At 38.2% G+C, this 17,973-nt stretch overlaps 2 protein-coding genes and 1 long non-coding RNA gene across 4 annotated transcripts; 1 reads left to right on the top strand and 2 right to left on the bottom strand.

Annotated features, from left to right (window-relative positions):
• The first annotated feature begins 2,467 nt into the window (after window positions 1-2,467).
• On the top strand, window positions 2,468-8,572 carry LOC104211365 (autophagy-related protein 8C-like). Of its 2 annotated transcripts, XM_070167759.1 has the most exons (6): window positions 2,468-2,847; window positions 2,959-3,021; window positions 6,951-7,006; window positions 7,101-7,153; window positions 8,011-8,129; window positions 8,201-8,572. In XM_070167759.1, the coding sequence occupies exons 2-6, from the start codon at window positions 2,985-2,987 to the stop codon at window positions 8,305-8,307; spliced, it is 372 nt and encodes a 123-aa protein (XP_070023860.1). In that variant the 5' UTR covers window positions 2,468-2,847; window positions 2,959-2,984; the 3' UTR covers window positions 8,308-8,572. The 2 variants fall into 2 exon arrangements, with proteins under 2 accessions (XP_070023860.1, XP_070023859.1); XM_070167758.1 differs by lacking the exon at window positions 2,468-2,847 and having other exon boundaries at window positions 2,931-3,021.
• Window positions 8,573-9,256: 684 nt separating this feature from the next.
• Window positions 9,257-10,100, bottom strand: LOC138886303 (uncharacterized). Its single transcript, XR_011404969.1, has 3 exons — window positions 9,970-10,100; window positions 9,824-9,871; window positions 9,257-9,653 (listed from the first exon to the last, which is right to left on the bottom strand). It is a non-coding gene; the product is annotated as an uncharacterized lncRNA (long non-coding RNA).
• Window positions 10,101-16,580: 6,480 nt separating this feature from the next.
• On the bottom strand, window positions 16,581-16,985 carry LOC104211366 (uncharacterized). The gene has a single exon (XM_009760409.1). The coding sequence runs from the start codon at window positions 16,983-16,985 to the stop codon at window positions 16,581-16,583; it is 405 nt and encodes a 134-aa protein (XP_009758711.1).
• Window positions 16,986-17,973: the final 988 nt, after the last annotated feature.

Raw genomic sequence — 17,973 nt, 5'->3', positions numbered from 1 at the left:
GTGGCAGATTCAGGATTTTAAAGTTATGGGTGTTGATCGATAAAAATTTCAAAAGAAGAGAAAAAAGAAACTTAAATGTGGGTGCTCACTCAATATTTATCTACATATTTTTTTAATTTCCTATACAAATTTCCTATATATGATTAAAGGTAATGGGTGCTTAAGCACCCACAAATGCCAATGTAGATCCACCACTGCCTAAAACATAATTTGTATCATACTTATATTAAAATTGTATCTAACTTGTATCTGGTACATTAATATCAAAAATAATACCTGATACAAAACTAATAAATTAATATACAGTTGTCATATATTTGTGATAAAAATTGTAAAATTGGTCAGAACTCACAACTGCTTGTAACAATATACAATGAACATACAATTATTATACATTTGTAATGCAGTTCCTGCAACAATTATGATACATATACAATTATAATACAATCGCGATGCATTTCTAAAAATTTATGATACAATTATTATCTTCATCTTCTTCAAGTTTCAATCACAACTCTACACTAAAAATTATAATATAATCGTATTATAATTGTATTAGTATTGTATCAAGTATTATCTTGGGTATTGATGTATCATATACATGTCACATATAATTTTGATATAGTTGCGATTCATTTCTAAAACAAATATGATACAATTATCATATAATTCAGATTCTTTACCTACCAGTAAAGAGAGCAACTGCAAATCGAAGTTCAAACCCCTAAGATTTTAGTGAAGAGATAGCAATTTGGGAAGATCTCCATAAAACAATCATATATATAATGATTCTTATTGTTAGTGAAGCCACCGTTAATGGAGAGTAAAGCTTGAAAGAGAGACGAAATAAAGAAAGAAAACAAGATTTTAGAGGAATATTTCGAATTTAGTCTGCATTGTATTAATAAGAAAGAGAGATTTTGGGTGATCAGTAAGAAATAGAGAAATTGGGCTCGAAGACCTTTGAAAAAGGAAAAAAATTGATAATTTTGGGAGGAGGGGTAATAAAAAGATAACAGAGATTTTGGGTAATTATTAAGAAAGAGAGAAAACATTTTTGAAATCCTTTGGAAAAGGATTAGAATCTTAAATGTAGGGGGTTATTAAAAATGGGGCGGGTGTAGTGTAACCGATTGACAAAATTTAAGGGATTTTGAATTTTTTTCTTTTTTGTGATTTTATATATAACTTATAAATATAAATATACAAAGTAATTAATAAGGAACCTAAATAAAGATGGTAAATAGATTTCTATTATAGTATAGCTAGGTAAATTTTTTAATAATCAGTTAAAAAGATTAGAAAGAATTACAAGAAAATACACATAACTTCACACCATAACAAAAAATGGCCCATGTTTTTAAGTTTTACCCGATCTAGCCCATATTGTACATATTTTGAAAACACTAGCTCTTGCAAATTCAAAATCAATGTTCTTACAACCATTGCTTCTAAAAGCTATGAAGTTAAATCTGTGTTCTCACAGCCATTACTTTCACTTTCTCTTCTTCTCACATTTTTTACATATGCTTCAAGGGGTCGTCCGCCATTGCTGCTTCCCCCCCTATATCACTTGGTTGCAATGTAAAAAAAAAAAATTGAAGAGTAGAAGTCCACCATTAAAGGTCATTCAAAGTTTTGCTTTAGAAAATATAATTTCTTGTTATTCTTAGTTGTTTGGATTGGGTGTTGTTCCAATTGATTGAAAATATCAAAAAGAGTTCAAAGTTTAAATTTGCAGTGATTTGGAGTAGATTTGAGCAAGATTTGAGTTAAATTTCAGAAAAAATGCAAGGAAGAAGACGAAGTCAGTTTTTTTGTATAATCTTGTATAATAGTGTATATGAGTGTATAAATACATCTTATACACTATTAAACACTTTTATACACCTTTATATAAACATCTGTAGACGAACTTCTTCGACGATTTTCAGTTGTAATTCTTGTTCAAAACCAGTCCAGATCTTCATTAAATGACTTCAAATTTTATATACAACATCCTTATACTATTTCTAACAAGTCTAAGTAACACCCACTCCAAATTTCTCACAAAATCAAATTCGAAATTTAAACCCACATATTTAAGCTTGTTAAAAATCTAATTTTCACCACCCAATTTGGTTTGTTGAACTAATATTTGAGTCACAGTTATTGATTCGAAAATTAACTTAAAAGTTTGAGCAATCTTTTTTTAAAAATTAAATGGTAATTTTGAGAATCTATTGGAGTTGAATGTTGAATCTTAGCCTATTATTTTTGGGCTAGTTGATGGTAAATTGAAATATGGACTATAAAATTAAAAAATGGGGAGCCTAGTTATTCTTATGTGAAATTCTCCCAAAAGATTATCCCGTTGTCCTTTCCATAATTTGCTTCTTAAAATCAAAATTGATCTTTTCAAATTTACGAAGAAACTTATTTGAATATATAGTTTAAATACTCTTTACTTGGACTTTGTACGAGGGAATTCTAAATCAAATAAGTTTGGTACCCCCCCTTAGATGAGCAAACTAAATCCTCACCAAATAGCTAGTGAATCCCAAATGGAGTCGTTTAATCTTTAAACACTCTTTTACGATGTCGTATTAAGGAATTATTGCCTCCGACAAATTCTCACCGAACAGAGTACGAAACTAAACAAATACTTGTAGTTTCCTTGTGAATCAAAACTTTCTCCGATTGATTCCGTGTAGCAGAAAAAACCCTTTTTATTTTTCCATTTAAATAGCGAGAATTTGTTCAAAGTCATTATTTCTTGTTCTTTCAAAGGCGCACCCTTTTTCTTTTTGTAAGAACAGCCAAATTGATCACAACCTCTCTTCAATTCTTCGATTTTTTTCTGTTTTGGTAAGTGTTAAAGATACCCTCTTGCGTGAATTCTGTGTATTTTCGTGGTACGTGTTTTAGTTTTTTTTTGGGGTGTGATTCTGATGTGTTTTAGCTGTCGGAAATTTGCAGGTAGATACCAAAGTTTGAGTCTTATCATGGCTAAGAGTTCTTTCAAGCTTGAACACGCCATGGGTAATTTTATTTCTAATAGAGCTTTTTATTGTATGCTATAAGTTGTTTGATTGTGGGTGTGTTTGGTACGCAGGAAAATTTCCTTATCAAGAAAAGAAAAGCAAAAACATTTTCCAAAATTACTTTTCAACTTAGCCAACCCACCCCACCCTGACCAACCCACCCCACCCCTCTCCAAAAAAATAACTCCAAAAAAAAAGTGTTTTTTTTTCAAATTTCAGTTTTTCCGTTATCACCCACCCTACTACTCCTCAATTCCCTCTCTGCAAATCTTTTTTTTACCTTAATTGTTTTTTACAATTTCAAATTTCTATTTTTCATTTTTCTGCACCATCCATTACCCACCCCAATCCCCCACCTTCCCCGCACAAACAAAAAGTTTGTAATTTAAATTTCTATTTTTTTTTGTTTTGCTGTCCCCCCAGCCCTCCCCCTCACCCCTTCCCCCGACCCCTGCACAAAAAAAAATTTACTTTTTTTTTTGTAATTTAAATTTCTGTTTTTTTTTTTTCGTTTTACTGCCCCCTGAAACCCCCCGCCCCCTCCCCCTCCGGAAAAAAAAAATTTTAAATATATTTTTCAGTTTTAATTTTATTATTTATTGGTTTAAAGGCTCAAAATTTTACAAGTTCCAAAATTATGAGTTCGGAGGTTTATGTGTTTGGAAGTTTACGGGTTCGAAATTCCGCAGTTTTGAAAGTTTAGCGGTTGGAAAGTTTAAGAAATTTGTGGGTTCGGAAGGTTGTTGGTTTGAAAGTTTATGGATTTATGTTTATTATATCTAAATTATTTATGAATAATCTTGAGAAGTCATTTTCCTTAATTTGCGTACCAAACACCGGAAAATGAATAAGATTACTACTTGTTTTCCAAGAAAATATTTTCTTGAAAAACATTTTCCACGGAAAACATTTTCCGTTATACCAAACACACCATGTGTGTATGTATCTTTGACTTGTTTATGTCTTTCTTGAACTTTCTTAGATAATCATAATACATGTATTTGTTGTTTCAATCATGCTGAAAAACTTCATATTGATCAGTTCTGGGGTATGGGGAAAGATTTGTGGTGATTGGTGTGCCTTCACCCTCTTGTGTCCTTAGTGTTTGATGCTATTAAGTTCTTTTGGTTTTCCAGTTTGAGGTTTGTCTACTGAAAAATATTCAATATCTGGTGAAAAAACAATGAGACCTGAATGTTTTCATCCATATGAGAGTCAGTGGCGGAGCCAGGAATTTATACAAGTTGTTAAAAAAATATCACACCTATGATTTGGACCTATGACCTAAAGTAATATTTGAACGGCTTTGCCACTTTACTAGAACTTTTCCGTATGTCAAGGGGATTCAACAACTTATATATAATAAAAAGAAAATTAGCTTTTTCCCTATTTAAATAGTACTATAATTTTTCAACGCGGGGATTCAATTGGCGTAGCTTCAGCCGTGATGAGAGCTTTATCTCCCTTTGTTGACATTTTATATTGTCTAGTGTTTGGGGCTGTATATATTTCGAGTTTTCTAAAATTATTACTACCTTATTTTAATAAAAGAATCTCATAATTAAGGCACACTTGCTTTTCTGCTAGTATGTGTTCTGGTTTTATTCTTCCTAAGTTTAGTTGGATATCTCTTTTGACTATTTTGAGCTGAAAAATCATATTCTGAGTGTTTTATATCTATTAGGGGTGGCAATTTGAGCCCAAATCCATTTTGACCCGCTCAACTAACCCAAGGTTGGGCCAATTATTGACCCGCCTATTTGTTGAACTCAGTCCATCTTGACCCAACCCATCTACCATAACAAAAGAAAAAAAGTCTTACTTGATAATTAAAATATTCATAAGAAAACAACACACATTAATTAAAGTTTGATAAGAGTTGAACGGGTTGGGTTATTACCCGAATTTTGGCCCATCTTGACCCAACCGATTTCACCCCAAGTAACTTTGTGGGGGTTGGGGGTCATTGACCCACCCATTTATTGACTCAGCCTATTTTGACCGGCCCAAAATCAGCCCAACCCGCCCATTTAACACCTCTAGTAATAGTAATCAAGATGCTTGATCACGCCCAACTATGCCTTATAAAAAGAACAATGCGGTCGTTGCAAATATAATCCGGTTTACAAGTCCGGAGTCGAATCCCACAGAGAACTAAGGCTTAGCTACAGCTGTTCACTATCACCAAGAAGACAAGCTTGAACAGTTCCTAACTTATAGATATTTAGATTCTTGTGTTTAACTAATTGATTAACAAATTAAAATAATAAATTAACAACTAAAGATACTAAGAGTTAGAGACAAGATTAAGGAGGTCTAGAGTTATGATTTCCCCAATTGTCGGAATCCTTCCCGCTATGTCTTCTATAATTTCGCCTAAGTATTCTCTACCGATCATGAGCACTCTTATTACCGTAAATCTCTCCCGAGTAATCACGACAATTTACTAGACGCACTCTCCCGAGCTACGCTAGCTGGCTTTTGATACAGCTCACTTCAGATCGCACCCAAGGCTTCGTTATCCCTAATCCCGCCTTTAAACCCTCGGTTATTGATCCCTCATATACTCTGGGAGTGGTGTTGTTCAACAATTACCTAAATATGCACTCTCTCCCGAGTTATGCATACTAAATAGGCACAACTAATTGAGAGCTCTTCAATTAACTACAATAAGAACGTAGTTGAACAAATAGAGATTATACTACGGCTCAATTATATAAAAACATAACAAGAATTTATCCTACAAAAGGTTCTATCAAAACTCTAGATAACAAATTAGCTATTCATAATAGTATGTAAAACTACAATACTAAAAGTCATAACCAACAATGAAAAATAGGAAGAGGAAAGAAAAAACTTGTAGAAGAATTCCCAAGCCTTGCTCCTATTGTGTCTGTGCCTCCTTAGGTCAAACCTATGTCAAAAATATGTCCAATTTCTTTTCTTGGCCGGCTTCCTTGGTTTAATATAGGGTTTAGGGCTTAAAATCCCATGTTTTGCACTTTGGTCCCTGAAATTTACCCATCCTGCCGCGGTTCCACCGCGGTTACGCCGGAACCGCGGCCAAACACCCTCTCAGGTTCTTCATTTGTCCGCGACTGCCTTCTGCCGCGGTCCTACCGTAACCGTGGTTTTTCACCCTGTTCCGTTTGGAATATGAAAAAACGTAAAACATAAAAGTTTTAGCCCTTTGAGTTATCTTTCCAACCATATATTATGGAGCCCAAATGGATTTCTGAGCAAAATGTTATATCTATTTTACTATACAGTGCGCAATATGCCTCTTCGAGTTTTCGTTTTGTTGTTTTATCATCCGTTGATCCCCGAACGCGATCCCGGCTTAATTCCTTGAGCTCTTACTCAGACTTCAAAGATTCAAACCACTTAAATTCATTCCGTAACATCTATATAGCTCTGAATCACACCTACAATGCATAAAACACACAATTAGTGCAAAACACTAGCGATTAAAGCGCAAACTCAACTAAAGTGCAGTAAATTAGAGTATAATAATCGACTAAAATACGTAATTATAGACTATCATCAATGCTTCCAAATTTTATGTTGAGAATGTTTATTGAAAAACCGTCTTGTAAAGCATGTAAGAGTCATGTGTCATGTCATAGCTTGCATGATTGGCTTTTAGTTTCTTTTTTCCCTTCCGCATGTGTGGGCACATATGTTTATAGAAAAGAAGAACATAGTGGACTACGGTGGTTATTTTGACCTTTTCGTCTTAAAATTTTATGTACTGTTTGGAATTGCTAACAAATTTATGAACTGGTGGTTAGCTTATGGAACAGAGACTGCATAAGCTTTTCTAGATTCTCCTGAGCACATCCTATTTTTGCTTGAAAACATCAGACAAGAAAGCTAGTACTTTCAGGTGTAAATTCTGATTAATGCACAATGTGGTTTTGTTTATAGAGAGGAGGCAGGCAGAATCTTCTCGCATCCGAGAGAAGTATCCCGATCGAATTCCGGTATGATGTTTATTATCTGAAGAGCATCTTGGCTTTAATTCAATACTTAGTACTCTTGTTTGCTTCTCTCTGACATTCATATTTCCTTATTCAGGTGATTGTTGAGAAGGCAGAGAGGAGTGATATCCCTGACATTGATAAGAAGAAGTAAGTTTCTACTTTCCTTCTTTTCCTAGATGTTTTGGACGTTAAATTTTCAGAATCAAGTGCTTAGTTTATGAGCTTCTACCCGAAGGTAATTAAATTTACAAATTCAATTACATGGATTGTGTTTTGGCTTCTCCTACTGGTAGTCCGGCAAATTGTGTTCTTCTCTTTGGTGGTTATTGTTGACTTATGGGTACAAGAATGACTTTGTGCATCTTACCCTGTTTTATGGATCAAATGTTTGGTTTTAGCATAGCTAGTTATATGAGGTGTTTGTTCCTATTAGTTTGAGATAAGGATATTTTCATGGGAAGTTGGGGGTGGTTATATTTTATGTGCAAGCTTTTAAGGATGTTAATTTTCATTTTTCGTATCACTTTTTAGAACAAAAAATCCATATCAATAGCCCAATAGCCCTATAGGAGAATCGGGCAGGAAGGTTGATGGAATACCCTTTGCTTTTTCTGTTAAATTTGAATTTCAAAAAAGCTGTTGTCTTCCCTGAGGTTCTCGTGACGTAAATGATCAAATACTTGAGTCCATGATCTTTCCATGGAGAATGGGATTGCGTGTGGAAATAGCTCATAAGCTGAGTTTAATTTAGTGAATTGGGAGGAATGGACCTGTGATCACTAGGATGTTGCTGAGTTTAATTTAGTGAATTGGGAGGAATGGACCTGTGATCACTAGGATGTTTCTCCTCTGCAACTAAACATGCTAAGTGTTCATTAGCCGTCAAATGTTGGCAGCATTTATATCCAATGTTATTGTCACTTACGGTTCCTATGTCTGATTGTCCGAAGTTGGACTGGGTTGGCCGCCCTGTTAATGCTCATTTGTCTTACCTTGTGATGCAGATACCTTGTTCCAGCTGATTTGACTGTTGGCCAGTTTGTTTATGTGGTTCGGAAGAGGATCAAGCTCAGTGCTGAGAAGGCCATATTTGTCTTTGTCAACAACACTTTGCCTCCCACGGGTAAGAAGAGAGATTATGTAGGTCTTTTACTTATTCTGATAGTTGTATAATTGCATCTTCTTTCGTTGCAGCTGCTCTGTTGTCTGCAATATATGAGGAAAATAAGGATGAGGATGGATTTCTCTACATGACATACAGTGGCGAAAATACTTTTGGGTTCCTTGAGCTTGGAAATTAATATCGCAAAGTTACTATCTCCATTGTAAATCTGCTATTTCTTTGATCTTATCTTGGGTTGCTGACTGTTGTCGTTCATTTTCGTTAATCTATAAATCAAATTTGACTGAAGAGCTTATGGTCCTCTTCTGGCTAACCTTACCATGTACAGATGACTCTTGCTCTCTTATCCAATAGCCCCTTTTTCTTATAAATTTCTTTTGGTTCAAAACGTGTTATATGAAGGAAAAAAAAGGGAATACAATAAATTTGTTCGGGAGAGTGTGTGATCTGTCGTCTTGTAGCAAAGGTTGTGAATGTTGTGGTAGGGTTTAAATCTTCAGTAATTCATAGTACATGCTATTGATTTGAAAGAAAAATCTATACTAGTACGTACTAGTTTAAAGAGTGGTAATACCTCTCCTCGACCTTTTGGTTAAATATCAATTATTGCTAGTAATTAAACATCATGAGCTGATATACAGTTCATCTGTTTCTGTTCAATCATGTAAGTTACTCTAAATGTTTGACAAGATAGACTTGATTATGATTAAAATATTTGTCCTTCATACAGGTGTAGTTGAGTTATAGCTTTTCGATTGCTATATTCTTTCACCATGTGAATATTGGATATATTATATTGGGGCTGTAGCTTTTTGCGGGACAGCCCTGAGGTACCATTTACTATATTCACAAGACAAGGGTTAGGTCTGAGTACACACTACCATCCTCAGATCTCACGTGTGGGATTTTACTGAGTATGTTGCTGTAGCCCGGAGGCACCATTAAACGTAACCACTCCCTTGATTGGGACAGTAACTTTCAAGTTTTTGTTCCCAAGTCTTTAATTATTACTACAGGAATATTCTTTTTTTAAGATGATTTTGTTTTAGAGCAGTTGGAATTTCTTTCTTGAAGAAGCTGGCAAGGAAGCAATATAAAAACTGTCCTCTTTAGGAATGAGACGAGAATTGGATAAACCTAAGCAAGTCCTGGTATAAATGAAGCATAACAATCCATAAGTTTATTTAAGGCCTCTAATTTGACTTATTTGATCTGAAATCTTGAATGTTATTACAGAAGGCCAGATAAAGATGAGATAATCTCTATCTCTATTCATGAAATGGAGGAGTTTTTCTTTTGTGATTTGCTCCTAACCCATTTGATGACCATAGAAGGGCCATTTTTCACTTTCTGTGCACCTGCAATTGCTACTGCTTTCACTTTGCCAATTCCTGCACTGGCTTTCTTGTTATTTCCATTTTCTTTGTTGCTCTTATAATAACTGTCATCTTCATCCATAGCACCTATTCCTCCTGCACCCCATTGATCTGCCCAACTTGGTCCATTAGTAGCCATAGTTATATCCTTTCAATAATCAACAAAAGTATGTCAAGAAACTTTTAACCAAATTAAAATTGTGAACAAGATAAAATGATTTTGTCAAGAATAAGGACAGCCCGGTGCACTAAGCTCCTCGTTGTGTGCGGGGTCCGGGGAAGGGCCAGACCACAAGGGTCTATTGTACGCAGCCTTACCCTGTATTTCTGCAAGAGGCTGTTTTCACGGCTCGAACCCGTGACCTCCTGGTCACATGATAACAACTTTACCGATTACGCTAAGGTTTCCTTCTAATTTTGTCAATAATAAAGGTAAAAGAAAAAAGAGGGGTTGAGGATTTTACCTTATCAGAGCTTGGAACTGGTAGACTGTCTTAATTAGTGGAACTAAGGATATTTTAAGGACTGTTTCTTAAACTTGTGTTCTCCTTTTATAGAAGACTTGTCTAACTCATAAGGTTACCTTACTCTTGAAGCAAACATTGATTGGGGTTCATTAGTTTATTGTTCTACAAAAAGGCTAAAGTTTCCCAATTATCATTTGCGGTAGAAATTAGTGGTTGAAGTGGAAGGATTTAGTTAACCAAAAGTAAGACTCATGCTTTGGCTTTTTCTTCATATGACAAAGCACTATCTACAAAATTGTAGTCCTCTTCAACAACCCCACTGCCACTCATGCTTGCTCTTCCACATCTACGATAACAAAGTTATTGGATTTAGGTGATCCTGTTGAAACAGAAGTCATAAGTTGTTATATATTCCTCCTCCGTTCTCTACTAAAAAGATGCATGCTTCTCTTCCCCGCCCGAACTGCATGTCTCTCATGTATGGTTTGGAGGTCGAGCTCCACCCCAACAGTAAGGGTACGGCTAAAGTCAAACTAAGAAAATTGAAGAATGAAACCTGCAATGACTGAATAACATCTTTTTATTTTCTCAATATAATAATAAAGTCCTTACGTAACTCGACTTCATTGTCAGATGTAGGATTGAAGGCGAAACTATTCCTCAAGCAATAGAATAGATAAGTTAGCAAAGGGTTTGTGTGAATAATGGAATGATTAATATTACGCATTTTAGATGCATGAAAATTGGATGATTAACCTTCATATTTCGAATCGTGTTTTTCTTTTTGTGAGGGAGGAGACCTCATATGAGCTCCCGTTTTTTTTCCATTTCCTCAACATCTTTGAATCAGAAAACCTGGAAAATAATTTTGGTCCTAAGTTATAGCCATGGCCAGCCTATCCTATATAGAAGGGTCCCCTACGTGTGTTATATTTTTGTCATAGGAGTGGCTAAAATATCTTGATTCTGGATGAAGTAAATGAAGCCTTTTATATTTAAAACTGAACTAACGGAGTAAATGGAACTTCAACAAATCGCTCTTCCAACCATTTTCATGTCTACTCTTCAATGTAGTTCAACTGTCAGTCTGCCCTATTGGTAGTCATTGCAAATCAAATTCATTCAAAGCTAGAGTAGGTGAAATATTTGGGCTACGAGTTTGGTCATATCATTCATCTTAAGCTTAAATTATGTACTTGTATATATGGAAGTGGCAGTGCCACTCTGCCCCAACTAATTTAAATCCAATCTTATATCAAGGTCTACATTTGTTGCCCGACATATCCTTAGAGGTGGATATGGGGGTTCTGTGAGTTCAACTGAACTTATTACTTGGGGTCCGAATTATTATGTATTCCCTTTGTCCTATTTTATTGGACACATACTTTCTGTTCGTCTAAAAAAGAATGACATATTTATCTATTTGAAAATAATTTAATAATAGCATCCACTATTTTACTCTTAATAGCATAACTTGATGATATAAAAATGTATTTACTAGGAGAGAGAAAATAACAAGATATGAAACTCTCACCACCAATAGTGGTAAGGGCAATTTTGATACTTTACATATGTTTAGCTTATGTGTGCAAAGTCAAAATTTGTCCCGCGTATCATCCTTGTGATATTACACTGAACTCGTTGTTTGTTGTTGGTATTTGTTTGACAAAAAAATATGAATCTTTGGTTAAACTAATTAAATAAATGGATAAGGGGTTAATCCTAATTAAAGATAATGACCATAGATCTAAAATCAGATTATGTGGATAACGTGGGACCGTGCCGAAGTGGATTCAATGCAATATACAATAAATGTTACGGTTATTAATGGGATGAGAGTAATGATAAGTAATAAATAACAATAAATAACACTAAATGTAAATAGGGGAGAAGATTCACCCAATATTGAATGAGGTGAATGATTCTTTCCTCTAACAATGATGAATGACAAGAATATAAGAGAATATGAGACACGTTCTTGGATCTGGTGGAAATGACAATAGCTAATATCAAGAGATCGCATCTCTCTCAGAAAGTAGTTCTTTGTATTTATCTAGAGAGCTCACTTTTCAAAAGTTTTCTTATTATATGGAATATTACATGCCTTTTGCCTTATCTCTCCTACTATTTATATGGGATATTCTCAAAGAACCCTAAAAGGTACAACAGAAGGAATATTTAATAGCATATTTCCTTTGAAAGTTCCAAAGCTATATTAATCGTTACTTCTATCCATGCTCCTCGACCTCGGTCCTGATGAGCCGCTCAGCGTCATGTTCTGTTGACCACTGATCGACCTCGGCCAAACTACTCATAATAGTATCTCACGATAATCACCTCCTCGTGCTGAATTTCCTCAGTCGGATTTTGACCCCTACAGTTAGTTCCTCCACTTATCGAGGTCATTTTTTGGTCGACCTCAATGACCGGACTTCATTAATCACAGTTTGGGAATTTCGGATTGGGAGGCCAAGTAGTGAGAATCACGGCTGAGATAGTGGCGTAGCATTTTGAGAGCCACGCCTAATGACATTGGTTTAGAGTGACGTCACAACCTCAGGTATCATAATTACGCAGCTTCCCGATACTTTGCATCATTCCTCGTGTCCATGTCGTTTCGATCCTTGTGTATTTGATGGTTAATCGTGTCGATCCGAGCACCGTTGTTTTCTATAAATAAAGGGGGGAAACCCTTTGAATGAACCTTTACGTTTTCTAATCTTTTAAACCTGCATCTTTTCTTCTCTTCTTCTTCTTTCTGTGTTCCTACTTTCAGTAACTTCCACCATTATCACTTCTTCTTTTTCAATTCCTTTGCATACGTAAAACAAAGGATGGCTAGTGCATCTTCTAATCCTGAGGGGAACTCTGACCCGGTTCCATTGTTAGTGTCCATGCCATCTAATGATGAAGGGGAAGCCATTGTTGTAGAGGATGAAAGCTTCCCTACTGTGGAAGAAATCATTCCTTGTAATTCAGGCTCCAGCTCGGACTTCTCGAAGTCACCTACGGACGAACATGAGCCTGTGAAATCCGAGATGGGATCAGCCCATCTTGCCGAGCTTAGGGCCAAGTACAACATCCTTGCTCACGTCGATCTGGTCCCAGCTGCGAACGACGTGGTCCAAATTTATCGTCCTGGGTATTGCGCATTTTGTGCGTACCCGTTCCAAGTGGGCTATTCTCTGCCTCTTCCCCCGTTGGCGGAGGAATTCTACCACTACTACGGCATCTGTCCGGCCCAGCTCTCCCCCTATATTTACAAACTCTTTCTTATGTTGACAAAGTACGCGGAACTGGCCAACTATGGGATTTCCATCTGCCATCTGCTGCACTGTTTCGCGCCAAGCTTTCACAGGGGTATGATGATACACCTCCGCCACCATGGGACCAAGGGACTGGTGGTGAAAATTGATGATAAGACAAATCGTCGATTTTGGTTCAACTTCTTCTATATCAAAACCAAGCACGTGGTAGCGAACCCCAGTGGATTCCTTGAGGAGTGGAACTTCGCCCGTGAAGGTTTTTGCTAACTAATAACCTATTCTCTCTTCGGGGATTTAATCATTCTTCTTCCTTTTTTTGCAACCGAGAAGGAGACTCCTATGTTGGTCGCTAATATTTGCGGCCGGGTGACTCAATTCTTATTCCACACGGTGGGGATCCACGAGTGGTCATCGTTCAACAAAAAGTTTGGACGTAAACTTTCTTCAACTATTAAGTTTCGATCTTTAGTTACTTCGACCTTCATACCACCTTTTTTCACTTCATGTAGTGTTTCTTTGTTGTTAGGTTGGAGGGCTCCGAGGAGAGTGAAGGGTCCTACTCTCGCTTGTCATCAGTCGGGTACCAAAATCAGGTCTCTGTTCGCTTGCGACTGCAGGCTAGTCCGTACAGACTACTACTTCTTCTCGGACCCGATCCCAAATAGGTCGGGCCATCGGGTAGCTGCCCCATCAGCGAAGACTCCGAATTCTCTAATTTTACTTTTAGTGGATGAGTCATCGTCGGGCGAGGAGGAAGCGGTTCCGCTAAAAAGGCAGAGAGTGGAAGTTTGCGGTGAGGCAATAGAGAACAAAGAGCCAACAGGGGGGCGATCCCGAGCAGGCCATGGCCGCACCCGAGGGCGGCGTAGCTTTAGACGCAGAGACTGTGCCCCCTTCAGATGTGGAGATTGCTTCCTTGCTAGAGGTCGTCGTGGAAGGAGAAGGGCGATCAGAGGTAGCAGAGTTCATTCCTATGAGTGATCCATCGACGTTAGAACGGAACGACATATCTTTGTCTGTCGAAGAGAGGGGGGGAAATATGGCCATAGATGGTGACGAGTCCGGTTCTGACATCGACCCGAAGAGGTATGGATGTTCGATGAAGGGTTTACTCGGGTAGAGGTGAGAATGGAGGGATCTACTCGTAATATCATCATTCCCTTAAACTGCAACTTGTTAACGATCATAGAGAGAGTCGTTCCGTCTTTGGTTCCTCTTTGCACTGGCACCGAGAGTAGGACCTTACAGACGTTTAAGGATGCCGATTTGTCGTTAGGCATATCTGGAATGGCTTTGAGGGTAAGTTTTTGACTTTTCAAGTTTTCGTACCATTTGCTTCTTTCCTTTTCATTGTACGTTTTTGCCGACTACTTTATGCTTTCTGCATGTTCATAAGACCCTCATTTTGGAGATTGAGTACGCTCGCTGAGAAGAGAAAAAGAGGGCTCTTTTCAAAAAGATGGACTCTAAGTATAAAAAGTATCGTGCCAAGCATCGAGAGTTGTGCTGCCGACTCGGCACAAATGGTAAATTCCAATCTCTCAGGGACGAGTTAAAGTAGAAGGACGATGAGCTTGTGAGAGTCATCGGTGGATGTAGCGAGCTCGAGGGAGTGCATACAGACAAAGAGGACGAGCTCAAGGTGAGTAGGGGGTCGCGGCTGAGTGTGTCGACCTTCAAGCTCAGGTAGCATCCCTGCGGGCCGAGCTTGAGCAGAGTTCGGTCAGAGCCAACGATAGTTGTTTGAAAAAGTGGCAGAGTCGGAGAGGGCCGAGGAGGCCAGGACGACATCTTTGGCGAAGGTGGCAACATTAGAGTATTTTATACGTGTCCTTAGATCTGAGCGGGCGAATGATACGAAGACGGTCGCACTCAGATCACCGTTCTTGAGGCTGAAAAGGCGCAACTACTGGCTCAACCATCTTCATCCTGTGCTTCCACTTATCCCGATGTTCCACAGGATTTGTATGAGAAGTTGATTCATGTCTAGGCTGAACTAGACAAATTCAGGCGCTTGATGACGGCAGAAAGGGTTTCTGAGACGGAGTTTGAGGATGCTTGTTCTAAGGCGCACGTAGCTCGGGTCAGTTGTCATTACGATCCTTCTACGGCGGGGGCTGGTGATGGTGAAGATGACTTGGACGGGCTTGAGCTAGGTGCCTGGTAAGATGACGAATACTCCGATGGCAAGGACGATGGTGAGGGTGATGCTGCTGAGAAGTATTTTTTGTAATCTTTTATTTTTTTTTATTTCTGTGGGCATCTATTCGGCCCTTGTAAGATACCTTTTGGAATGCTACTTTTGCTGTTTATTTTTGAATCTCTTATTTTTTCCATGGTATTCTCCTCAATTTGTTGCCTTTATTAAAAGAATTATATTGGTAGGCGTTAGCTCGAACATGATCGAGTGTCTTTGATTGCTTCGCGTGAAGTCGAACATTGCCGTAATTAACTCGAACGAGGTTATTATGTGAATCAAGTTCGAGTTAGGATGAATGTAAGTTGAATTCGAGCGAGGTCGAAAGTACTCTTAGTTAATTCGAACTAGGTCGAATGTGAGTGTCTTAGTTAATTCGAGCGAGGTCGAATGTGAGTTAATTTGAGCAAGTTCGAATGTTACTCTTAGTTAATTCGAACGTGAGTCGATTCGAGCGAGGTTGAATATTGACTCTTAATTAATTCCAATGAGGTCGACTGTGAGTCGATTTGAGCGAGGTCGAATGTTGACTCTTATATAATTTGTACGAAGTCGACTGTGAGTCGATTCGAGCGAGGTCGAATGTTGACTTTTAATTAATTTGAACGAGGTCGAATGTGAGTATATTGGTTGGTTTAGAGTTAAAACTTGGTGGAGACATAGGCGAAGATCGTGTGTTTGTATCCTTTTCTTGCATATTTACATTGAATTTTAATCATTTTTCGGGCTGGTATTCCAGTCCTAATCTATCTAGTCCATTTATTGTTTGACCTGAATAAGTATTTAGGGTCCGAGCAATCAACTTTCCCAACTGGTAATCTCACCTTCTCACGCTTAACTTCGAAATATCCTTCTCGTTGCCTCATTAAAAACCTTACTAGAAAACCTAATTGGGATAAAACTCAGGTGAGGGAAAAAGAGTACGGCTTGGAGAACATTTTTCCTTAGAAGTTAAAGTACTTGAGGTGGGTGATGTTCCAATTGTTCGGCAGTAGTTTAACTTCCATCATTTCTAGTTGGAACGACCCTTTGCTTGCCTCCGCCGTAATTTTGTATGGGCTGTCTCAATTAGTCCCTAGCTTTCCTTCCCGTGTGTCCTTGCTCGCCTGTGTTTTGGCTTTGAGTACGTAGTCCCCAACTTTGAGCTATCTGATCTTGGCTTTTTTGTTGTAGTATCGCTCTGCCTGTTGTTTCTGAGCGACCATCCTTATGTAAGACATGTCTCTTTGTTCTTTGACCACATCGAGGTCTTGCCTCATTCTCTCGTCGTTAGTCAGCCCGCTCTCGTGTGAGTACTTCAAACCTGGTTCTCCGACCTCAACCAGTATTATTGCATCAGTCCCATAGACTAGCGAGTATGGTGTTTCTCGTGTGCACGCTTTTGGCATTGTGCGGTATGCCCATAGCACTTTCGGCAGCAACTCCAACCATAGTCCCTTAGCGTCTCGAGCTTCTTCTTCATGATGTTCAATATTAACTTGTTGGAGGACTCCGATTGTCCATTGCCCACGGGATGATATGGCATGGAGAGTATTCTTTTGATGTGCCATTTCTCGAAGAACTCGACGATCCGTTTTCTAGTGAATTGGGGACCGTTGTCACAACATATTTCTTTGGGGAGGCCGAAGTGGCATACGATATTCCTCCATATGAAGGTGATCATTGCTTGCTCGTGTATTTTGGCGAATGCACCTGCTTTCACCCACTTTGAAAAATAGTCAGTTAAAACTAAAAGAAATCGTACATTACCTCATCCTGCTGGGAGGGGGCCGACGATGTCCATCACCTACTTGATGAAAGGCCAAGGCGAGGTGACTGAGTGAAGGTTCTCGCCTGCTTGATGGATCATGGGGCGTATCTTTGGCATTGTTCACATTTTTACACGAAGTCGGCGTCCTCTTTCTTCACTTTGGGCCAGTAGTAGCCTGCTCGTATGAGGCATCTGACTAGGGCTCAATTGCCGGTATGGGCTCCGCAGTGACCCTCGTGGACCTCCTTCAAAACACGTAGTGTCTAGTTTGAGCCTAAGCATTTCGCGAGGGGGCCGCCATAGGTTCTTTTATATAAGTCATTGTTGATGACGTTGTACCTGGCTTCTTGCATTCAAATCTTTTTGGATTCTCTTTTATCATCTGGGAGCACGTCGTCTTGCAAATATGTGATAATACGATTGTGCCAGTCCCAAGTTAGGTTTATAGTTCATTCCTCGATTTGATCGATCGACGAGTGGAGAAAAGTGACCACGTTCCTTTATTCGGTTATGCTTTTAGTGGCTGTCTACTTCGATATTCTGTGCTCAAGGGATTTGGTTGAGCTGGCATTCATTGAACTTGGGTAACAACTTGAAGATCTCGGCCTAGTATTTTTGCAGTCTTGTTCCTTGATTTGGAAAGTCCCCGTGACTTGATTGACGACGAGCTGAGAGTCGTACCGTAGGACGACTCGCTTCACTCCATACTTGAGTGCTAATTTTAGTCCTGCAATCACGACCTCATACTCGGCCTCATTGTTAGTCATATCTGGGCATCTTATGGACTA

Source organism: Nicotiana sylvestris, chromosome 2 (assembly GCF_000393655.2).
Source record: "Nicotiana sylvestris chromosome 2, ASM39365v2, whole genome shotgun sequence".
In the NCBI taxonomy this organism is placed as follows: Eukaryota; Viridiplantae; Streptophyta; class Magnoliopsida; order Solanales; family Solanaceae; genus Nicotiana; species Nicotiana sylvestris.
The sequence above is the reverse complement of the archived record's forward strand: the minus strand, read 5'-3'. Positions and strand labels throughout refer to the sequence as shown.